At 27.9% G+C, this 24,813-nt stretch overlaps 6 protein-coding genes across 14 annotated transcripts; 2 read left to right on the top strand and 4 right to left on the bottom strand.

Annotated features, from left to right (window-relative positions):
• The first annotated feature begins 635 nt into the window (after positions 1-635).
• Positions 636-6,037, top strand: LOC114938710 (uncharacterized). Of its 2 annotated transcripts, none has more exons than XM_085486813.1 (9): positions 636-789; positions 978-1,061; positions 1,533-1,735; positions 1,836-1,986; positions 2,493-2,578; positions 2,681-2,786; positions 3,092-3,222; positions 3,389-3,684; positions 4,105-6,037. In XM_085486813.1, the coding sequence occupies exons 2-9, from the start codon at positions 986-988 to the stop codon at positions 4,241-4,243; spliced, it is 1,188 nt and encodes a 395-aa protein (XP_085342939.1). In that variant the 5' UTR covers positions 636-789; positions 978-985; the 3' UTR covers positions 4,244-6,037. The 2 variants fall into 2 exon arrangements, with proteins under 2 accessions (XP_085342939.1, XP_029168595.2); XM_029312762.2 differs by having other exon boundaries at positions 975-1,061.
• A 1,151-nt stretch (positions 6,038-7,188) lies between these two features.
• On the top strand, positions 7,189-9,265 carry LOC114938690 (afadin- and alpha-actinin-binding protein A-like). Of its 6 annotated transcripts, none has more exons than XM_029312724.2 (6): positions 7,189-7,253; positions 7,815-7,973; positions 8,045-8,251; positions 8,407-8,538; positions 8,616-8,727; positions 8,884-9,265. In XM_029312724.2, exons 2-6 carry the CDS (start codon positions 7,833-7,835, stop codon positions 9,096-9,098), a joined length of 807 nt encoding a protein of 268 aa, XP_029168557.1. In that variant the 5' UTR covers positions 7,189-7,253; positions 7,815-7,832; the 3' UTR covers positions 9,099-9,265. The 6 variants fall into 6 exon arrangements, with proteins under 6 accessions (XP_029168557.1, XP_029168555.1, XP_029168554.1 ...); XM_029312722.2 differs by having other exon boundaries at positions 7,217-7,299; XM_029312721.2 differs by having other exon boundaries at positions 7,229-7,445.
• A 387-nt stretch (positions 9,266-9,652) lies between these two features.
• LOC114938692 (uncharacterized) lies at positions 9,653-13,296 on the bottom strand. 2 transcript variants are annotated; one of them, XM_029312726.2, is made up of 4 exons: positions 12,602-13,296; positions 12,429-12,464; positions 12,176-12,357; positions 9,653-11,609 (listed from the first exon to the last, which is right to left on the bottom strand). In XM_029312726.2, the coding sequence occupies exons 3-4, from the start codon at positions 12,314-12,316 to the stop codon at positions 10,749-10,751; spliced, it is 1,002 nt and encodes a 333-aa protein (XP_029168559.2). In that variant the 5' UTR covers positions 12,317-12,357; positions 12,429-12,464; positions 12,602-13,296; the 3' UTR covers positions 9,653-10,748. The 2 variants fall into 2 exon arrangements, with proteins under 2 accessions (XP_029168559.2, XP_085342952.1); XM_085486826.1 differs by having other exon boundaries at positions 12,429-13,296.
• Positions 13,297-15,725: 2,429 nt separating this feature from the next.
• On the bottom strand, positions 15,726-16,692 carry LOC114938748 (F-box only protein 21-like). The gene is made up of 3 exons (XM_029312816.2): positions 16,615-16,692; positions 16,100-16,400; positions 15,726-15,865 (listed from the first exon to the last, which is right to left on the bottom strand). Exons 2-3 carry the CDS (start codon positions 16,311-16,313, stop codon positions 15,726-15,728), a joined length of 354 nt encoding a protein of 117 aa, XP_029168649.1. The 5' UTR covers positions 16,314-16,400; positions 16,615-16,692.
• Positions 16,693-17,176: 484 nt separating this feature from the next.
• On the bottom strand, positions 17,177-18,198 carry LOC146721408 (uncharacterized). Its single transcript, XM_085486780.1, has 3 exons — positions 18,080-18,198; positions 17,557-17,998; positions 17,177-17,416 (listed from the first exon to the last, which is right to left on the bottom strand). Exons 1-3 carry the CDS (start codon positions 18,196-18,198, stop codon positions 17,177-17,179), a joined length of 801 nt encoding a protein of 266 aa, XP_085342906.1.
• A 2,669-nt stretch (positions 18,199-20,867) lies between these two features.
• Positions 20,868-23,923, bottom strand: LOC114938740 (uncharacterized). Of its 2 annotated transcripts, none has more exons than XM_029312802.2 (5): positions 23,853-23,923; positions 21,988-22,083; positions 21,686-21,906; positions 21,444-21,551; positions 20,868-21,109 (listed from the first exon to the last, which is right to left on the bottom strand). In XM_029312802.2, exons 3-5 carry the CDS (start codon positions 21,887-21,889, stop codon positions 20,969-20,971), a joined length of 453 nt encoding a protein of 150 aa, XP_029168635.1. In that variant the 5' UTR covers positions 21,890-21,906; positions 21,988-22,083; positions 23,853-23,923; the 3' UTR covers positions 20,868-20,968. The 2 variants fall into 2 exon arrangements, with proteins under 2 accessions (XP_029168635.1, XP_029168636.1); XM_029312803.2 differs by having other exon boundaries at positions 21,686-21,903.
• Between the last annotated feature and the right edge of the window lie 890 nt (positions 23,924-24,813).

Below are 24,813 nucleotides of genomic sequence, written 5' to 3'. Positions count from 1 at the left end.
AATTTATTAGAATTTAATAAGAGCCTTGACTTACTACGGATTAATAATTGTGTATACAAAAATTATGCACGCTGCCATTTTATGGTGAAAGGTAAGACATACTGTATTAATTTAAAAAACAATATATAAGATAATGTTACATAAAACTTTCATGTGTTATTATTACAATTCTTTATTAATAAATTTTGTTTATTAATTTTATAAATTTGTGAATTGACGTTTTAATCATAATTTATAATTGTTTTATATTGGCCACGTGTGACAAATTTTTTTTCTACAATGTATTAGGATATCAATATACATCTTCTTAATATTATTCTATTAAGCCACAAACATGATAGAGATATATAAAATTATATATTAATAATTTAAATAAAATTAAATGTGAGAGTTTAGTTATAATTGGTTTATTCTGGAAAATACTTGAAATTTTCGAGAGAGACCAATAATAAGAACGATACACATATATTTCACGTTTCACGCTTGTTCGAGTATGTATGTACATTCTTCTCTCTCGTATTGATACTTTTTCTGAATAGACATCTCGGATCAAACTGAGTTTACGATCTGATGGAATATTCCATGTTATTGTCAGGAACACGTATGAACGGGGATAAGTCGTCTCGTCGTGTGATGAATCGGCTCATTCTTCCAACTACCTGTCGTGAATACGGACGTCCGTCATCACATTCGAGTTAATCACAGCAGCAGGACTGCAGGATTTTTATAAATATCAAACTCATTTGTGAACTTATATAAGTGATAATTTATAATAATTTGTAAAATAATGTAAGTATATATATCCTCACTCGTTTGTAAATTTTTTATACATTTCTTATAATTTTTTTGTTATAATATATATGTTGGAGAAATATAATCTTTAAATTATATAATCTTATTTTTCTAAAGTTAATAATAAAGTAATTGGTATAATTTATATATGGACAAGTGAGTATATATTCTTCAATCTATAGTAGATGTAACAATGGAAGAAACAGTAGCATTGCTAAAATCGTGCATAATTTCGAAGAAAGGAGGTGTACCAATCGAAGATGTAAACGGTGAGTTTTGCATTATTCATATTCGGGAAGCTTAATTAGCATTTTTATGTACATTATTATAATTTTTATTATTTATATGTATAAGCATTGATATTAAGTGAAAATGATTAAACTTAGAATTTCATTGATTTTTTCTTTTAGATATTTATATTAAAAGATATTAATACATTTAAATTAGAAGCATTTAATTGAAGACTAGGAATTTACAAGTTAATATATTTTACGTTGAAATATTACGCGTTTATTAGTTTAATAAAATTTAAAATTTTTTCGAAACTTATTTAAGTTGGTAAACTTATTTCTTTAAGATTAAAATTAAGAGTTTATACTTATTAATTACTTATATTATTTAAACAAGAATGTACTTTTATAATATTTAAATTTTTTAAAAAATATTTAATCTAAAGAGATTTTTATAACTACTTGCGTTATAAATTCAAATACTAGAAAGAGAAAATGCTGTTTTCGCAGATGAATTTCAAAATCTCGTCGGAGAACCCATTCCTTATCGTAGATTGGGATTCACGAGTCTCCGTGCATTTTTGCGAACTGTAGATGGTTTGGAAAAAACTGTGAACGAATTTGGCGAACAGACATTAAAGATAAACGATTCTAAAATCTCTCATATCGACAGACTCATATGCAAGCAAAAAGTTGACTATTCAAAAACAAAAGTATGTTTAATAATTTTCATAGAAATTTTACAATGATAATTACTATATATACAGATTTAAAGAATCAAGGAATTGTAAAATGTTGTAAATTTTGTTTTAGAACAAATACTATAAACAATTTGCACGTCCAAAGAACAATTTTGAATATAACAATGAACGTAGGCAAAGAGAAAGAATACAGCAAAATACCAATCGTACTAATAGACGAATTCAGGATCTCCGTAGTCGTCGTGATTCATATTTCAAAATCAGTAAGATATCCCTTTTATTTGGCATATTCTTTTTAAAATTATTATTCCTCAGAAAATAATATTTTACATTTTATTATACATGTATAATTATATTTATTATACAATATTTATATATAATATTTTTTATATATATTTTTATATATAATATTTCTTATATAACGTAATATTTTTATATATATGTTATATAATATATATGTATTACATAATTTTAATTTATTTTAATTTAATTTATTCAATTTTTTTATTCTCTCAGAAGCGAATCTAGAATTATATATTTTATTGTATAATTCTAGATTCATCTAGAATTCTAGATTTTCTTCGTATTTATGTTGCTTTATATTTTTGTTAATTGTATTTTCTACAATTTCAAGTCTTATTTTGATATTTCAATTGTGTAATTTGTGTAACGCGCAAGTCACCTAAAATAATTTAATCAAAGAAGAAGAATCTTCTCTTATAAGAAGAAAGATTTTCAAGACAAGTTGTAATACTTGTTTATATTTCAGATGACTTTCGTGAAAGTAACAGCTTCTCGTACGAAGAAGAAAATCATCATCCGGTAGTAATAGAAGTGAATGAAACGAAACAAACTGTGAGTTTATAATAAAATTTACATTTGAGATGCGTGTCAAGTAAAATTCTCGGCAGTCTTTTCTCGAGAAAAAGTATTACGAAATATTATTTAATATTCCAGTCTAGCATACACGAACCTAATGCAAACGGCCAACAATTACTCGGCGATGATTTTTTTTTACAACTCGCAATACGAAATCTTCATCTTCCCATTTGGAGATACAAAGGTTCAAAGTTTTATTTTTTTTTTTAATTTCCATCAAGAGAGTTCTACTTTTGCAAAAATTCAAGTCATTCTTATAATTATATTTTTCTCATTTTATTAAAGTCACACGCGCACATGAAACAATTTATTTTTATTAATTTTATTTGTTTGATTAAAATTGTTATTGCTCTATCAAAATTGTACACAAGCGAATCAATCATGTGACGCAATATGGAACAATTAAATTCTTTCGCGGACAGACATATTTCAAAGTATAAACTGCGAGTTACAATTTTTATATTGATTTGATTATTATATATTCTGCAGATAATTTAGCATTACACTGTGGTTTGTGTATCTCTGGCCAAACCATAAGCAATTGTACTCGAGCTTTGAAGAATATCACTACCATCTCTAATCGTGTTGTGATTGCGCTTGGTTCAGTTGATGTTTACAATGTAAGTTAATTAGCCTTTATTATAGCAAAAGGATAATACTGCGTAAAGAATTTTTTTTGTAGAGACGAGGGAACTTTGTATATTTATTTGTATGCAAAATATAGAGGTACCATAAAATTAAATGTTTATTAAATAATATTAATGATTTTTATTAAATTATTTACAGGGCGCTACTTGCGACGAAATGATAAACGATATGACGGAACTCTTGAAGGTTCTTCGGTCCAAATTTCATCTCTCGAACTCGGCCATCACCGTCTGCACAATTCCACCTTTGGCCAATCTCAGCATTTATGCTTATAAGAAACAAAGCTTGTCGTTATTTAGTTTCAATAATTGGATCAGATCTCTGGCAGATGATGTATCTACAAGAAACGCTTCTTTCGAAAGTTATCCGATAATAGATTTATTCGAAAGCTTCTGCAATGAAATGTACGTTACGGACTACGATTGGTTTCAAATGTAAGTAAAATAATTCAGTTATACTGATGCTCCACACAACTTCTGTCGTATACAAATTTTTTAAAAAATTGACCCTTTAATAAAGAATCTTTCTCTTATGCATATTAATAATTTTTTAATTATAAACAATTAAAAATTAATTTTTTTTAATTTGTCGAAATTTAAAAGTAACAAATTTTTAAATCTTATTTAATTTTAAATATATATTTTTACAATTATTAGTTAATATATTTTATACAAACATTATTATATTTCGAAAATACCATTTAAATAAATTGTTAATGTGGTTGTTGAAAGGCAAAATATCTAAATGTATTAATTAAAATTTTATATCTGCATTATATACATATAATAATTAATTCTCTATCGCGATATCTCACATATATACGATATTGTTTAATGTTAATTATTTTTCCTTAGTCAAGCACGCAGAGTGTCTGGAACTAAACATTCTTATGTGCTATGGAATAATACAGGACGAAAGCGAGCCATGAGCCTCATCTGCGGAAACAAAGACATGGAGCGCTCCGGAAGTCCCAACTCATTGCGGATGCAATGAGAGTTGATAGGGATCTTCTGTTGTATATGGATCGCATATGAAAAAAAGCAGGACGATATAGCGGGAAAGCCCTTATTCGTCTCTTGAAGACGAAGAAAGCTGTTTCGAGGACCCTCTCCGTGGTATCTTCCTGCTTTTTTTGCAGATGCGTACTTATAATTGAATTGAATTTATGTTCATATATTATCGTATATTGTACATACAAATGCAAAAAATTTATAGAATGTTGCCACATTCATATACGCATAGGATAAAGTAAATTTTAATGTGCTTGGTCAAAGGGCTGCTGCGCAAGATATTTATTGAAGAAAGTAGGCTTTGTTTTACTTCGAAGATTAATGTGAAGCGAAAGAGAATTTCGAAGGTTATATACAGATTTTTCTGAGAAATACTTTTGAAAGACTTTTACCTTTCAATGCATGCTTATCTTACCGGGCATTTATTAATTTCGTTTGTTCGTGTGTCAAGAAAACAAATACGAATACAAATTATTGCTCTTATTGTTTAATCGAAGGATTAAATTATTTTAAATTGTAAGCGCCGGCTTCACGAGACTCGGAAGGTTTAAATAGGAGACAAAAGTATAACAACAAGTTCGTACTTAAATCTATCGAAAAAAGTATAGTGCATTTTTTAATTAAATGCGGGTAATTTAAAAATGGCACGCATACTTTATTGGTAAATTTTAAATTGCTCCTAATAATAAAACGTACGGGCAAACTTTCCTTGTTGTGTGTTTAAAAAGTTAATGTTTCTTTACAAATAATTTTTGATCGATTATTAATATATTTGATAATAATAATTATAAAAGCTCTTCCTACAAGCTTAATTTTTGGAGTCAATTTTATCAATGTAAAAGATTAAAAAATTTATATTAATTTATAACATAACATAGAGTTACACACATTTATATAGTTAGATAAAATTATACAGTATTTTTCTAAATATATATATACTTCAAAAATTATCCTAAATTTAATAAACTTTACCCGCTTTCAACGTAATGAACGTGAATAAATTGATATTTCATGAAACACGATCAAACGAAATTTTTGATTAAAATTTTGTGATAGAAATTTGTACAGAAAGATTAAGTAATTATGAGAACGAATAGGAATTATAAAAATATATGTGTCTCTTTTGTATGTGTACGCAAATTATTTAATTATTGTAATAATTAAAGTAACTAGTTTTTGCGTGAACAATTAAATTAAATCGTTTAATGTTAGAATTGTTATCACAGTTGAATTTAAATTGCGATGATTATGAAGAATAAGCGAAATAATTGATTTTTAAAGTCAATTTTTTTATTAAAGTTTAAGAATGGTCTCTGTAATTTAGAAAATAAAATTTCTAATTCAGAATGTGAGCTTTAAAAAGTGCAAAAAAATGTTGCATTTTCAAAGTCTTGAATAATTCTGGAAATGTATGTAAATGCAAGAAGTTATCTTTTTAGCGGAGAAAATGCGGAAGGTTTAGAATTTATTGAGACGTGCAATAGAACAATTGCGATAATAAACATGAAAAATGTTATATAAGAAATAATAATAGATACGATAATGCGCGATATACATTTTTTCTTTCGAAGTAATAATAATAATACACTGCTGACTATTGAAATTGCAACACTATATATATATTTATAGTGTTGCAATTTTAATGGGCAGCAGTGTAAATAATAATAATAAATTTAATATAAATAATAAAAAGTATAAATATAGATGCGTGTCAAATTTATAAAATTGTAAAATATATTATACCATAGTATTGTGATCAATAAATCATTAATACACATACTGTTTTTTTTCTTAAAACACATATGCAAAGAAGATACTAATGTTATATAAGTTATAATATATAATTGCAAAAATATACATATATAAATATTATATTTTTATTTATTTAATAAGTTTCTTTTTCAACGTGTACTTTAGTTCAAGCTCTTACTTTTTTAGTTTCTATTAATATTATTTAATATACATATATATGTAAAATTTTATATATATAAGTACTGTTATGTATTATTGATATCTGTTTTACTTTTTTCAAAATTTTTACAAAACATTACATATTTCGTGTAATGTATGCACGTAATTTGAGTATTTAAAATTATAAGTTTCTATTAATATGTTTGAAAAAAGCAATTGTTAAATTATTAATTTATTAAATCATATATAAATATAACATAAAAAGTAAAAAAAACTTAGTTTTTTCTGAATTATAAATGGAAATTCTTTTAAATTCAATGTCATCAATTTATTGCAGAATCTAGCTCTTCTACGTATTCTTTTTCAAATTATATATAAAGATATACGTTAATATATATATATATATATATGTATATGTTAATAACTAATTTATAACTAAAATATAGTAATAAGATTATCACATTACACAATCAGAAATAAATCTGAGAGTGCATGGTCATATACTATTTTAATTTATTATATATAGCAATAATATATATATATGTATATGTTCATAACTAATTTATAACTAAAATATAGTAATAAGATTATCACATTACACAATCAGAAATAAATCTGAGAGTGCATGGTCATATACTATTTTAATTTATTATATATAGCAATAAATATGCAGAATATTTATTGTGTTTGCATTAAGTAAAATAAAAAATAAATTTTATTGCATATGTAAAAGCTAGAGAGAACTCAATGTGCATAATATATATATATATATATATATATATATATATATATCTATAATCAAAAATATTTTAATAAATATATATCTATATAATATATATTAGAAAAAAATTATGCGTAAAGAATGAAATCTATAATAAAATCCATACGCGGGATGCGCGCGTTATAATTATATAGATTTATAATTATAAATAGACAAATGTGTATCAAACGTGATTTTACCAGCAGTCAAAAGGTCAAAATGTATCCAAATAATTCCAATCTAAATATATCTGACGGCGCTGCTTTACAGGGGAAACATTTTAATGATCTTCAAAAACGCCGGTATAGATGTTGTGTTCCAGGTAGTTCTCAAATACACTTTAGGCAGAATCATCATAAGAGAACATTGTAATAAAGTGAAGAATATTTCTTAATAAGTGTATTACAGTTTTTTAAATAAGATTTATTATAATAGAGAGAAAAAGAACAAAGCATATAGTTTCATATAGTATAGATTGTGTTGCGGGTCATTAGATTATATTTGGATATTATATGTATGTAATTTTGATTTAAGAAACTTAACAAGTGTATTACAGTTTTCAAAAAAAATTTATTATAATTTATTATAAGAGAGAAGAAGCATATAGTTTCAAGATTGTGGTGCGGGTCATTAAATTATTATATTTGGATTATGATGTAATTTTTATTTTTTTATACAATTTATTGTCTTTATAATTTACTTGTGAGAAACATGGACATAGATATAATACACATGCATAACATTGAACTTTTAAAGTTAAAAATCACATAAAACATTTTAAATTAAAGATTATAAATGATTTAAAGAAAGAGATATGAATCGTTGTATTATATCCATCTTAATATCATAATGTTTATCAAAATTTTACTTTTGTTTTTAATAGAATTGCACATAAATAAATATGAGTAGAATCTCCAATAGCACTTGCTCGAAGAGGAGTCTGATGCGAAGCATTTCTGCTCAACAAACCAGTTGTAGTAGCGAAGAGAATGTATTCTGTACCGAGGATGGTTTAGAGCAGTCCTTGCATATAATAAATGAGGTAATGAAGCATGATTGACAATTTTATTGGAATGTGTATATATTAATTGATAGGAATTTGAATCTTTATAGGAATTTGAATCATTTGGTATCTCATCGATACCTACAAACAATGTTTTGCAAGTTATAGAGCCGATTTTGGAACCATTTAAGAAGCTATTGATAAAACTAATAAATGCTTCTTGGAATTTGACACGTAAATATAGATCTCTAATGCAATCATATGATAAGTTGGATGATTTAAATCACAAGACTGTCAACGATAACATGAATCTTAAGGTAAGTTTGTTAATTTTATATTTTTAAAACATAGATAGTAAAAAAAGATGCGTTGTATTATTTCATGCTGCGTAGAAAAATGATTGGTAAGCACATAGAAATAACATACTCTGCTAAAAAGGTTCTAATTCTTAATTATAAAAATATTGACACAGAATCATGTAAAACGACTAAAGGAAGAAGTGCAAAAGAAGGAACAAATCATGTGCGAAACATATGAAAGAGAAAGAAGACTTCAGGTTCAATGCGACAATTTAACTCATGATTTAAAACAGGCTAAAGAGGAGGTATAGTTTGACTTATATAATATATAAACTAACAATTTGCATAATTTAACCATGAAATTAAACGTTGAATTTTATAGATACGTAAATTAAAGAAACAAGCTCAGTCCAAAGATGCTCAACATGAACACGCAATAAAAAGGATTATACACAATGGTCAAAAAGTTGAGGAGCAGTTACGAAAATATATGGGTTAGTAAATATACCATCTTTTCTATAATTTCACTTTATGTGTATTGTATACAGAAGTATATTTGATGCCAACATGAAGATGTTTATAAATATGTATGTGTTACGTGATTTGGAAAAATATATAAGCAATCATTGTGTCTTTTTTTGTTTTTGTAGGTACTTATACATCAAAAGACAAAGTCCTACAAACGATGCAGACAAATCACGAGAAGGAACTAACTTCGTACAAGCAAACTATTTGTCGCTTGGAAGAGAATAACAGACAAATGCTGGAAGAGATCAACAATTTAAAACAAACTCTCGAATTATATAAGTCTAGCATCGATTTAAATGCTGAAGCGTCTGGGTGGAACAATACAGATGATATTTAAATATTGCTAAAGCTAACATTTGACCTTTAATTTATTAACTCATTTAAAAGTTATTGCAATTAAATTTCTGCTAGTTTCACATATTATCTTATGATTACATGTAAAATCTTATGAAATTTGTTCTAATTGATTATATATTACGTTAAAAATATATCGAAAAAATAGTATTATCTTGTTATTTTTATCTCCACTTAGATTTTTATTACAATTGATCAAATATTAATTTTGTTTTTATAATTGTGTTTCATTATTTATATAGTTTAAAACAATTAAAAATGTCCAGAATTATTAAAAAAGTTTATAAGGAATAAAATGTTTCACTACATTGATTATATGTTCGTTTTAATTTTATTTTATCTTGTTAAAATCAACTTTTAGTTTTGTTAAGTAAGTTTTATCCATATTAAATAATATAGGTAAAGAATGCAGATTACTGCAAAACGTATGCACATTATACTCGAGATCTCGAATCGCGACAAAAACTGCGATAACTGCTTTACTGGACAAAGACTGACGAGTATTTTGTTAGAGTCAAAGTTTAGAATCAACAATAGTACATTAATAAAATATTATTTATTATAAAATTAATTTGATATAATACATTTTATTGGTACATCTGATAAAAACGTTAAGTTCAACATTATCGAAATCTCTAAATCGATGTCAAAGTTTGTTCATAATGATGTTACATACATTAAAAACTTGTACATACTTGACAACAATAATAACGTTATGTAGCAATGATTTTGTAAGATTCAAAACTTAAATACTCAAGCTACAGCAGTGTTACATCTTTGGAATTCTATCTCTCTATTCAAATATATTGAATATCTTTAGATTTAGTTTGTCTCTTTAACAAATTGTTTTGTTAACAAAAAGTGTTTTTAACAAACAAAAATTTTTTTATTGCATGCCTTTAGTGTTTGTTAACAAACATTAAAGGGATATGCAATAAAATCTTTTATTAAATCATCGTTAAATACACAATTTTTACCGAACCGAATTCCAAATAAATAAAATACCGAAACTTTTTTTTGTATTTTAACACATACATCTTATTTTTCTACAACAAAATATTAAAACAAAAAAATATGTTTCTACACTAATAATACATATAGATTGACACGTTTAAGGAATTATTGCGTACTTTTTTCTGTATATATGTATAAATGACAAATAAATTATAATTTTAATAATATTACACAATTATACAAAGTACTATATTTAAGCGCTCGCAATTTATCCACTATAATTTATACTAACTTAAATGATTTATTAAGTTTAATTCATCAATTTATTAAGTTTAATCTTGTACTACTTCTAATTCTCCTATCTAACACGCACATCCTAATTTCTCTATCTTAATTTAATTACAATAAATTAATTAAGATTTAATTATATTTTGTTTATATAAGGATTTTGTTATTTTATATAAAAGGAAAAGCAACTAAATCAAGAATTCAGTAAAATGGATTTTTTTCTATAAGTCGCATCAAAAGCTGAGTAATTACATTGCACAACAATATATGTATATATAATCCACACAAAACAAAATTCGAAGTCCAGAAAAATTCAGATATTCCCTTCGGAATTATTTTGTACGCGACATAGCGACCAAATATTTTTTTCAAATTACAAAATACAATATAATTATTGAAAGCTTCTCGATAGTAATGATATTAACGAGCAGCCGAGAATAAACGTCGGGATAATTAATTGACACGAAGTCTGCCCGTTGTTCATCAGGCACTTGCAGTTGCCTGCTTTGCAAACCGTGTTATTACGATTCGTGAAGAACTCTGGCTTCTGATTGTTGTCCCTCGGATAGGCGATCTCGTTCGGCAGACGATTGTTCGTGCTGTCGATGTACTTGGACGCGAGTCTCAGGGTGCTTTTGCCGATAGCACAGATGCCGTTTATCGTGATCGCCTCCTTAGCCACCAGATTCATGCTCACGTTCGTGAAGACGCTGTTCTTCACGACCGTCACGTCGCTCTGGATGGACACCAGACCCGGTTTCTGCAGCTCGAACTTGGAACCAATGATCTCGATGTTCAGGAAGTTGGCGATGTTCAGGGACGTTTCGACGTTCCTCAACTCGCTGTTGACGATGCTCAAAGTCTTTCCCTTCTCGGAGAAGTTCAACTTGTGGATCCGCTTAATCGTGACGTTGGTCATGAGAAGATGCGCCACGTTAATGTAGTTGAAATCCTCGTCGAAGTTCTCGATAAGTGTATTCGTCATCTCAAACTTTTCGATTGATACAATATTCATAAACGTAAGGTTGTAGATCTTCGGTATCCGACCGATGTTCGATAGTTTCAGCAGCTTCATCCGTTTCGACGAGATGAAGATGTTGAAGATTAGTTGACTGCTGATATCCTGGACTATTAGCTCCTCGAGGTCAACTGCTTCCGGTAGACTCGAGTAATGAAGATTCACTGAGACGCACCCCGTGATAGACATTCTGGTAATATGCGTGTAATCATATTCCTCCGGTAGGTAAAATTCCTGAAAAATATCAATATTTGATTATTTTGAAATAAAAGAAGAAAGAGCAGCATTTAGGCATACACGAATTTTTATTATTGTTAATTAACAAAGAAGTCGTTTCGGTCCATTTTTGGACCTTTATCAACCTATAAACTAAATGAAACTAATTTACGTGAGTGTCTAAAATTATAGGAACCTTCGAAAAATTATTGCTTTTTTATTATATATATAAAAATTTTGATTATTATCAACTATTCTTATTGTCAGCGTTAAAATCTTCTCAAACAATTGTCGAATATTATAGAGAAAAAAAAAACAATTGATTAGCCCAAATTAATTCAAGAGTACATCCGGCAGAAAATTTGACGATCTATTTTATTAAAGAAAAATATCATAATAATTAAATAGAACAAAATATAAATAAATTTAATTATAAATTATAAAGAGACATGCAATTATTTGAGAGAAGAGAATCATGTATATATAATTTTGAAGTTTTGGTCTGTACTATAGAGAAATATTGTATGATTTACTGTTTGTTATCATTTTCAACTCGATTTTGCCCGGAGGTATTAAATCGGTACCTCGTTTCCGATGCAGCTACACGTAATCCAACTCTCATTGTGAACCTTGCATTGTTCGCTGATATTATTCGCAGCTGCAGCGGACAATATTGCCACGATGAGGAGTATTGCGGTGAGCTGAATCGCTCTCATATTCACCATATATCACTTGCGCATATAAGATCTCAGCGACTACGTGTGCACTGAAATTAGAAAGGGAAATGTGTGCTTCACATGGCTTTTTGATCGACAGGGGAGTACACAGGACACATACCTTGGATTGAACCCTCATGAATAAAATAGATCCTCCCTTTGGATAGAGGCAATAAATTAATTGCTAACCAGACATATACATTTTAAATAAATTTCAAATTTCGAAATATTATATTCTATATTTTTTAAAATCTAGAATAATCTGCGTAACGTAGAACGACTTGATATACTTACACTTCTTTTTACAATTTTATTGAAAATTTTTTTAAATTAATACTTTTTTTAAGAGAAGAAATAAAATATAAAAACCGAATTCGCGGAAAAGAATAAAAACTTGAGAATTAATTTTTTCTTTGAACGTCACAAGTGTAATATATCTGTCTTTGAAACGGTAAAGATAAAATAGAAACGTTCTTTAGAACTTTTTGTGGTTCCTCGCGATGGGAAGCTAAACCTCTCGTCGACTTCTCTCTTCGTTTAAGACCTTTGTTAAAAACACTTTTATTTCTCGCGAAATTTTTTTGGAAACTTGTTAGCACTTTCTTGTCTCTCGGAGCGAAAACTTTTGCTTCGATCCTGTCGACGGATCTCTCGAGAAGCGAACAAAATATCTCTCGGATAAACCGCTGCGTTCGATGGTGAAAATCGAGATAGCACGAGAGCGAGCAATGACTATTTCGGAGGGTCGGACACAATTCGACCATTCGCCGGATATGGATCCATGGTCGAGCGAGCTATTAAGACGGACAGCTCTTTCGCGCCGCTCTTTTATGGTGACTGACATGCATGTAGCGCAACGTGTTGATTAGCGAATATATTCCGGCAGATCATACACGATATGGATTCTCGGTCTGTGGGTTCGCTTTACATTACACTCTGACAATACTCCGCCACGCATTTACAATGTTGATGGGAACAACGCCGGAAAAACGCAGTCGAGAGCTGACAGAGACTATCGGAGAATTCCGCGTACGATAAACTGCACTGTGCGATAATAATGTTACATAATTAACGCTACTACAATAACAGTGTATAATTTGCGACTATAATTTTGCAGCGATATATATTTTCGAGGGATATTCGAGCGATATTCAAAATTTTAGAAAATGAAAGATTTATTTCGCAGGAAAAAAGAAATAAAAATGACAAAATTGTATTCTTGAATTTTAATTGCGACTATAGTTCTTGAATTGAAATTTAATTTAAAATTTAATTTTTAAGATGTGGACATTCGCCAATGTAAATAGTAAAGGAAAGATTAATACGGCAATTAAATTACAAAATAATTAATTCGTGCTAATTTGCGATAGTTACAATTCCTCGTAGTGAATCATTATACATACATAATGTAGATTAGAGGAAAGAGAAACCGTCTGTGGTAGAGGATTGAGAAACGATGTGCAATCATTGCATCTCTACATAATAATTCATCATTCTGAAATATTAAAAATGATAATTTATATTAGGCAAGCGGCGGCAGAAATATTATTAGGCATCAAAACGCATAAGTCATTCTTTCGTGGAAACAAGTATACATTTTTTTATAATTAAATGATATCTTTATACATAAGATTTACACACAAGTGTCCTCTTTATCCATGATAGCTATTTCCCATATTTATTCTTTCATAGGTTTTATATCTAAACTTGTGCATCTGATTTTTTTAATTAATAAAATTATTCAAATTTGACGTGATTCATAGAATACTTTGACGATGAATTCTGCTTGAATAATGACAGCAGATATATTGAGGACAACTCCACCACAGGCCTTTCTGCCCATTTCAGGCTTGAGCTCTCAACTTTGGAAGGGGATGTTGACAAACTTGAGAGCAGCAAGGCCGTGAACGCCTAATCTGCTAATTCTAAATGTGATAGTTTACTTTTCTTCGTTATATTTGATATCGTGCACGTCTTGGGTGGACCATAATTTTTTTTCGGGTATCCAGTGCGCCACTAATGGTGGTTCAAACCAAATAATAGAACTGGGAAGTCTGGAAAGAAAAGAACACGTATATTACCAGTTTAATTTTATTTAAATTCGTTTTTATAATTTTTTTTCTAGAAAATTAAGTGATCTATCATAAAAAAGATTTTATTGTATCTATAGTCATTATTGCACCGGTCCTTAATTTTTTTTAAGTGAACCATCTATATCAACATTTATATTATTGCATTATACAATATTTCTAAATTCTTACTTGTAAGAATAAGATTAGAGAAATTCATTAACTTATGAAAAATATTTTCTTTTAAGAGAAGATAATAATTTTGTTTTATAAATTATGTTAGAGCGTACTTAAAGTTACCAGAACTAATGCCTCCATTGCAGTCTCCATAGCTTTCATCTCTGCTTCGATCACTCTTCCGGTGTTCTTTCACAATCGGGTGCCGCTGGTGGGGCCTTGTACGGTTTATAGAATGGTACGAATTTCAATTTTTGAGGAATTTGTACTACAAAGAAAATAAAATTTTAAATTGTAAAAAAGGTATATATATATATAATTAGCTTTTTGGAATTAATTAGAATAATTATTACAGGTAAAGTAAAATATACATTAAAAAGATTCTACGATTTTAGCCAAATGCTCGCAAAATATTTATTAATAGGAAAATATTAGCTAAAAAAGTAACTGTAATAATCCATGCAGTGGCGATTGTGATTGTGAAATTTTACGATACACAGATTAAAAAAAGTATGTTTATTAATATTCAAATCAACAAAGATATCTGTATTTTAACTTAAAGTATGAAAAATCTCATAGTAAGCATAAACGCGCGACTGATGTGTTGCATTTATATTTCTAGATGAGATTTTTATGTTGCATTGTGTATACCAATTTATATGATGTACTTTTTGTGACATTTAGAACTATTACTATGTATCTAATGATAATCGTCGAATCTTTTATGTACAGAAACAGGAATCATCGTGTGCGGAACCATTAAATCAAGTATGAAAGTTCTATTTATTTAATTAATTTTTACATCTAAATATTAATTAAATTCTTTTTATTATTTCATATTCGTTTTCTATCGTGTGGCTCTTATTAGCTTGTTTTATTATTATTTCTATTTTTTCATTGTTTTGCAATCTGCGCAATAATTAATGAAAGATGAATTACAAACGCGCGATGAGAAGAGGCAGTACAATGTTAAATGGTAGCTAAAAGTCCTGCAAAAAGATACAATCGAACATTACGAGATATTACATATTACTGTGATTTCATAGACTCAGTGACAGTATTCACAATATATAATTTATATCAGTTTAAAATATAATATTTCTTAATAGCGAGTTTTGTTCTAAATATTGTATAATATGTAATTTATATTATTAATTTACAGATATTGTTCTCTAGGCTGCTATAGTAGCGTCCTGCGGATAGATTCTTGCCAGCCCTTCATTTGGTATGTAATGCGTGTGTTCGAATTTGCAAAAATAACGACCTATTTCGCTATTATCGATCCATTTCGGCGTTGTTAAAGTTATAGAATCTAAAATTTAAAAATATGCTATTAAAAAACAAATATATGATAAGTAAAATAAACTAAATAATAAACGAAATAATAAATTAAATATATCACAATTGAAATAAACAAAATAACTAAATTATAAAAAAGAAACAAAATAAAATAAACTATTATTTTACATTGCGTACAAAATAAGAATCATTATCGTAAAATAAAAAATTATAATTTTAAATAAAAATGCACTGATGATATTCATACCTTCATTCACATAACAGATTTTATTGTTATCGGTAAGAATAATGTAATTGGTTTGTTCGTGATCTCTAAACTGTTGATTGTAACAGTGATTCAGTGGCAAGATATCTAGTTCTGCATATATTTCATCACAACTCGTTACTTCGTCGAATTTAACATATGTGTTTGTATGTTGTTCCCATCCAATAATAACTCCAGTACAATTATCTTCACACATATTATGATGTGTTACGATCGTTCCTATTGCAAATTTTACATCGTCTGATCTTGTAATAAATACTCTTTTTTCAGTGGAAATTTTGGGCTGAAAAATGTTAGATTAAACTTCAATTTATCTTTCTTGTCTTTTAAGTTTTAAATAGACTCTTATAGCAAATTATATTAAAATTAATTAAATTATAGATAATTATAATTCATATATAGCTGTATAGTTGTACTTCAAAAAGCAAACTCATAGAGATATTTTCATCATTATTATATCTGATAATAAATGCTGCATGTATAGTGTGCTCACATACAATTATATATTTCAAATAGGGAGCAGATTTACGCTTATTAATCTGGAAACTGTTGTTAAAGTTGCATGTCAAATCCACAGCTCCCATCATTATTTCTTTTCGTAACTAAAAATTAGAATAAATATATGAGCAAATAGAGAAGATTAAAAACAGTTTTGATTGTAATAAAAAAAACATATTATACAATTTTTTCTGCCTATAAAATGAGTTTTATTAATTCATATGTTTAATTATGCCAAAATTATAGTTATATTTATTAATGTTAAAATCAATAGAAATCATATATAAATAATTACCAACCGATGTAGGAGATATATCGTCATAATTTTGATATATAATTTCTGATGGATGAATAAGTATCAACAATTCACAGCGTCCGAATCGTTTGTAGACAAGACAATACGGGAATTTTTTAGAAATTATGTCGAAACATCTTTCATTTTCTGATCCATCCGTAGCACTTTGAATAAAAAAATAATTAATTACGTGTACGTGTCTGTGTAAAATGAAAGTAAAAATATCTTTTAGGATTTGAATAATTCCAAATTGCATTTTGTACTTACTACCTTGGTACCCAACGTATGCAATATGTAGGAAAAGTAGGTAAATTAGTAGGTAAATTAGGTTTTAAATTATATGCATTATGTTTATGACAATAAGTAAAGTATTGATATTCTCGAGAAGGTCCATTATAGGTGTCCTCTGTTTCTACTATTACATTGCAACATAGACCAAGTCTTCTGGCAACGCCGTGATATATTGTTAATAAAATTATTTTTTGGCCATATTTAGTTTTCAATACCTGTGGCAAAAATTACAATAAATTAATGAAAGCTATAGTACATATTTTCTAGATATGACAAGCATATGACAATGCTCACAGTACAATTATATTTGTTAGGTACATAATTATAATATAATATATTATAATGTATAACTTACATTATCTATGCACATGTATTCTAAATTTGTGTCTTCTGGGTTGCAAAATCGAAAATTTAATTTGTCAAATATATATTCATTCAATGTATCAATAATCTGTATTCCTTCTGGTTCGTTCCAGTGAGTCTCCCAGATATTATTGTTTTTCCAATAAGACAAAGTTTCAGCGGACGTCCCGAATATCGAATGCTCGGGATGTTTTTCTTTGAGGTAATTCTGTACCTCTTGTGCGATATTATTTAGCGATGCTTGTATGTCCGAATAAGATACATTCTTTCTGAGTTGAATAGATTGGGCCGCAAAAGTAGCACCCCATTCCAAAACCACATTCTCTATAGATAGTTTTAATAACTCATCCCATTCTTTCATTAGAGAATGTATCTTCATATTGTCTAATATTTTTTCATAACAATATCTTTTGGTTAAATCGCAACCAGTTCTCCTGAAAAATGTATGTATTAACAATAAAAACATTAATCTATATAGAAGTTAATAACATTCTAACTTATATTGAGGATTCTACCGTGGAGATTGTATAAGCGAGTTTTCAATCTCATCAATGAAAACCAAATATTTCATGAAATTTTCAGGTTCATTAACTATGGTAAATAAAACAGTATTTGGAGAATTATCATAAGTCATATCTTTAAAAGATATTTCATTATCGATTGAGTTAAAGTAATCACGATTTGTATATCTGATATCAGACATGTAAATTCGTAATTGTGCCACAATATCTATGCTCATTTCTATAAAATTTGAATTTTTTTTAAACTTCTTTCTTTTTTGTTCATATTCTTCAGATTCTTTCTGTTTATTTATCTTAAACAAATTGTCAATATATTTCTTTGCAGAGGACCATCTAAAATTGAAACAAAAAATAATTTAAGTGAAAATTATACTAAACAATGTTATTGCATCAGTAATGGCATTTCAGAGCAATATATTTTTAAAATGCATATCTTTTTATTTAACAATTTTTTTATATTTTTGAACAGTATAGTTCAACAAATTTATTAATCAATTTGTTAATAAAATTGTAAAATAAAATAGATATATTAATAGAATTAAAATAATAAAATATAATCCATAATTACATAAAAAAATATGTATAACATTTCTAATTTTTAATTTACGTATTATTGTTTTCTTTTATGCATATTATAATATTATATATTATATTACATTTATACGTTTTATTATTTTATATATATGTTACATTTATACGTTATATTATGTATATTATGTGTTATATTATATATTATAGATTTTCTATTAGATCATATAACATGGATATGAAAATGGGTTAACGAGAGTTAGGGTGTAGAACTGAGGATATTAGCAATTATTTTCAAAAAAATCTTCCAGTAGAAAATATTTAATTTATACTATTTAATTGTATTCATAAATTTACTATTATTAAAAACTATATAATATGAACAATGGAAGAAAATTCATTGAATATATAACTGCTCGCATGCATTTGAATTTCTGTGTTTTGTCTCTCAGTAATCCCGCATTTGTTTTTATTTCATTTAATAGAGGTCTTTTATCTGATTGTTATATTATATTAGATTTGCATTATTTTTTTATATAGTTAATTTTTTTAAATATGTTTCTTGCAACAGCGATACATTGTACAATAGTCCAAAGAAATAAAAATTACGAAATATTTATAAACAAAGTGAAATACTTACCTCTGATAAAATTTTTTTTCCATAAACGTGTCATTTTTGGCTGCGTAACGAAATTGTTCGCACGTACATCTAAAATTAATAATATCTTCAATAGTAATATCTTTATAGCTGAGAATTATACTTATCATTTCCTCAGGTAAGTACTGTATCGTAGCCATTACAAATATGATTTAGTTGAACACGAGAAAATAATAAATGCAAATAATTGCATGCGCGTAATTAATTTTTGTTTATAAAAGCACACGAGAATCTACTGCGATACTTGTTCGTGAAGAGAATAACCACGTGTTATACATTGTAGACGTCTTTCATACTCTGACTGTACCTTATTTCTGAAATCTCTACCTGCAAAACTAAAGGCCATGTATTTTTCCTCACTACGCTAGTCACGTGACTGGTCCCAAAATGCGTACAAAAGAAAATTTAGACCCTAAGAAACCCATTTCTATTCTATATATATATATATATAGCTTTGAAAAGAGAGAAGATAAACGGATTTCAATAGTGTTATATGGTCTTTACAGATCTTAAGGCAGAAAGATATTCTTTTGTAAATCAGGCAATGCTAGTCAAATGGAATATTTGTTGCTTTACTTGTTATGTTGAAAGAATGGCATTAGAAAATTGCTCTTATAATTAGATTATATATATTTATCGTTCAACGAATATCGTTCAATACTCCATGAGAACAGTAAAATTTTTAAATAAATAATACAGAAATTTTTACATATACGTATAAGAGTTTACTACAATTTATAATGTTACAGAAACTGCGTGTGTCTAAAAGCGCTTTTTTTAATAAAATTGCCTATTAGTGTGAAAAGCGAAAAATCATTTTCATCAATAGCTAGAAGGAAAAATATCGAATGCAATATTCTTGTTACAATAATATTAACAGAAGTTTGCATAAATTGATTTTGTTTACTATTTTGCTTATCATTTCCATCATTTATATTTTTCAATTGTGCATGTACCTAATGCTTCATTCAGTTTGATTAGAATTTGGATATTTATTTGTTTAAATCAAAGCTGTATTATATTCAATATATAATAATCATTAATTTTTGGAAAAGAATTTAGATTGTGTATTGTGCATATAATAATAAACACGTACAAACAATAAGCTTTATTATGCTTTTTCATTGCTATTATAACGATAAATTATTGCATCTTTTTATAAATTTACTTTTTCAATCTTGAACTACATAATTCTGGTTTCTCGTTTATCGATGTGTCTATGTATATAATCTAATATCTTGTGTACTTAAATAATGTGCATTGTTGGTAGCTGATTTCAGCATTTATATCTAATCGAAATCTGCCTATATTGTTCTAGTAATAGATACGATAATATTTTCAAATACATAATTTTGATTCTTCTTTCGTTATTAGTTCTGTTCACATGTTTACTTTATGTTAATGATAATGAACTATATGACACTTAATTCAAACGAATCGATTCCAGCGTTTTATGTTGGACAAATAAAATAGTTTGTATTTATTGTAGAAATAGAATCACACACATACCTTTGTACTGATATAACAGAAAAGTTTATTAGATAACATATTATTGCTATTGTCAAAAGAAATACAAAGTTCATGATATATGTATATAATAGATTAAATAGATCAATTTATAAGTGGAGAAACAGAGAAATCAATTAAAATTCATAAAAGATATATACCTTTAATTTTTTTATTTTCAAAAACACATTTTAAGATGACATGTTGATTACATTAATGTAACCCAGAAGTTCCGTGATAGTACTGGCAAGTTTAAAGGAAACGTTCTTCATCAAAAGCCGACTTTTGATCCCGGCGTTTTGTAGCGCCAAGTGATGTAGATCAGCATAAAACTGCCGGAACAGAACATCTTTTAGTCAATTATTTCTCACAATTTTTTTTTTTAAATGAATTGGCTGATTTTCTCTGATCGATCTGAGATATATCAAAGAAATTGTGTATTGGTTCAAATATTAATCTTTCGTAAATTTAGATGTATAGTAAGCTATATAATTCAATTTGTATAATATTTATTAGATTATATCTTTTTATGTGAGATTTTAATATTATCTTGTATCGTATACATAATTATATTTTTTTAATTACACAGTAATAGCAAGATTCATCTTCAAAATAATTATAGATCAGCTGATGGAATGTGTGGGTTGTAAAATTAAATGCGTTCACCTTTGAATTCTCACCATCCAGAGGTACATCGGAAAATTCTGAGCTCACTTCGGTACAGGATACTGTCATCGTTCGCGAGGGAGTCACCAGAAGAGTCAAGTTCGTTCGCTACAAAGAAGGAAAAAATAGGATATTCTGATAAAAATCTGGAAAATCTGTTTATTTTTCGTTTTCATTCTATGTATCCTGGCGCAACAATAATTGTAACACTAAACTTTTCGGACAGAAATTCAACTCGCTACCTCTTTCGCGACGCATCCGTGATGTTCTTTGAACTGTATCACGATTTCTTTGGAATTTGACCGGCGTTCCAGCGTGACCAGGAAAACGTATACGTCGTGCAAAGTAAAGCGATACATTCCCGCAAATGTTTCTCCGTGGCTGGATGCTTCATCGGAAGAGCCTTCACATAACTGAACGCATCTCGCTCCGGAAACAGATCGCATCCGGCATCGCGCATCTTCTATCAGAGGAAAATATTTTTGTTAATAAAATACTAAACTGCAGATCGAAGAAGAAAAACAGAAAAAGAAAGAGCGACTACCTCAATTAAAAGATGCAGTTTCATATATTCTCCAAGCATGTCTTTGAGCGCCGTCGATGTACCTCCAGCCAGCGAATTCAGACAGACCAGGTCCTCCTGGCGAAAACAAAATGATATTATCGAATAATTTGCATTTTACGTTGAGAATTTTTGCGATCTTATAGAGATGTATTTTCTAAAAATATAAACATATTTTAGAAAAAAGAACGATGTTGATAATTAAGAAGGCGTCAACAGATTTTGTACTGTCACTTATATTATATCTTTAAGAATATCTAGAATCTATCCTTTCGCGAAGATATATATATGTCAATATATATTTCGCGCCACACATTTTATCTTTATATAGATAATAAAAATATAGTATCTATATCGACATCTCAGATGAAAAAAAGTGTTAGTTTTGCTAAATTATGTAGAATAATGTTACTCAGATAATTTATGGTTTAAAGTCATAGTACATAAAAAAACTTAAATAGTAGATCAAGCGATGAAATATTTATATATATGATATAAAAATTTAATTATATAAATATTTTAATTACAAATTTTACAAATAGTTATAATATTTATAAAAATATATTTATAAATAAAAATATGAGTATAACTGTGTAAACATCACCTAGATAATGTCCAGACAAAATCTATATAATTTCCACCTAGTAAGCAAGAAATATTTAATCAACATTTTAAAATGTTGATTTTATATAACTTTTCTAAACGTTTATGATATAATATTTTATAAATACGTAGATTTGAAAAAGCAAAAGGAGATTTGTTGGCTTCTGCTAAAAGCGCCGGTGTCTCGATGCACATAAAAATTAGACTAGTAATCGTTATATAAATTGAAGACTAGTAATTAAAAACATCGTTTACTCAAAAGATGAGAAGAAATGGAATATATACAATATATAAAAGAAAAAATTTAGTCGTACGGTGGCTGTGCAAGCTGCGTCGCCGCTAATTGATTTTAAAGATTTATATTTTAATCCTCCTCTTGTAAAAAAGACACGTAAAATCGATTCTTGCATGTATTGTTGCAAGTGAAACAGGTCTACATGCGGCCATAAAGAAATAATTATACGAACCCAAACTGCATTACATTATAGCAGCTGAAATTGGCAATTTTACAAGTTTAAAAAAGCAGATAGATGTGTTCGATTCTATTAAAAGCCGGTTCTGTTAAAATATAATAGTACAGGAGACAGTGAATATTTTATACACTTTCGCAGTCAATAAATATTGATAGGATTGTTCCATTAGTGATGCTAATTAACAAATTGTCAGTCTGGCAACGATTTTCCGTTGAATCAAGCCGGAGAAAATCTTAAAAAATATAAATGCGTTGCACTTTTTTTTGCATTAATAAATTTTTTTCTACTAATGATTATTATCCTAAAAGTCAGTAAAAAAGCAGTCTGGCTGATCTGCAGATATCGCAGATAAGTCTGGCACGTAAATAATTGAAGAAATGGAACACAATTAAATGCATTTACTTTCGCAGCGCTGAAAATTTGTTTGATAATAATTTATATTTTTGAACATTCAGAAAATATGCAAGTATACATTTAATTTGTCATAAACAATGTTATTAATTAAATAATTAATTTTTATGCAATAAAAAGATTTTACTTGAAAAATTAATGTGTAAAAATAGTTATTAATAGTTATTCATATGAACAAATTCACTCGGGATCTTCTGGTTCATCTTCCTCGTTCTCGCTGTCATTTAGATAAAAAAGTAAAAAATAAAAAAAATTTATTAGTTAATAAAAAAATTATGCATGACAAATTAGATAACATTTGCAATTCACAAAATATACACTTGCATATTTTCTTAATGTTTAAAAATATAAAAAACTTACGAAAAGATATGAGAAAGTAGAATGCAAGTCGTCTCCGTATATAATCGAAATGAGTTAGGCGAGTCTAGCGAGGCTTTGGTGATTATAAATAGCAGCCTGTTTTTTTTAGTTATTTATAGTATAGACTATTATCTGATAAATTTTCAGCACTGCGAAAGTAAAACTGCCGCTCCTGTACGAGTGCGAACGAAAAACATTCCGATCACTTATGAATTTGCAGGTTTTAGGTCTTTCGATCAGTCTGGTGAGACTTTGGTGGTCCCGTATTATAGCCAGACTGTTTTATCTTTACTATTTTTATAATGCAAATTATCATGAAACAAATTTTCAGCACTGTGAAAATAAGTACAATGATTTTCTATTTTTCCAAATTTCGAGGTGCCGACAGATTTACTTGCCAACTAATTTTTAATTATTTTTTACGACAATATTAGTTAGTACAATAAGTTTCGTTAATGCGAAAATAAGTACAACGTATTTCGGAAATCGATCTGATTTTCCGATCAACGGATTTATCAAAAAATCATAGCCAGACTGATTTTCTGTACCTTAAGATCAGCCAGACTGCTTTTTTAGTAAATGTTATCATAATGTTAAGTAGTACAAGAAGTTTCAGGACTGCAAAAATGAGTGCAACTTATTTGTATTTTCCACCCATCGAATCCAGCGGAAAATTGTTGCCAGATTGCCGATTTGTTAATTAGCATCACTAATGGAACAATCCTATCAATATTTATTGACTGCGAAAGTAAATGTACAAAATATTCACTGTCTTCTGTACTAAAAACCATTGCAAAAAGATAAAAATTTGCGGGATATTTGGATAATTTATTGCTTGCGGCAGATTCCAATGCATCCTTTAATTTATTGTTCGCGCTTACGTCCGGAAAAATCAGGTTTGTCCATCAATAAAAAAATGACGACAATCTTAATTCAAAAGTATAATTTCAAAAGATATTTT

The sequence above is a fragment of the Nylanderia fulva genome, unplaced genomic scaffold, assembly GCF_048542155.1.
Source record: "Nylanderia fulva isolate GAGA-0341 unplaced genomic scaffold, ASM4854215v1 Scaffold48, whole genome shotgun sequence".
In the NCBI taxonomy this organism is placed as follows: Eukaryota; Metazoa; Arthropoda; class Insecta; order Hymenoptera; family Formicidae; genus Nylanderia; species Nylanderia fulva.
This window is presented reverse-complemented; position numbering and strand designations above follow the sequence as displayed.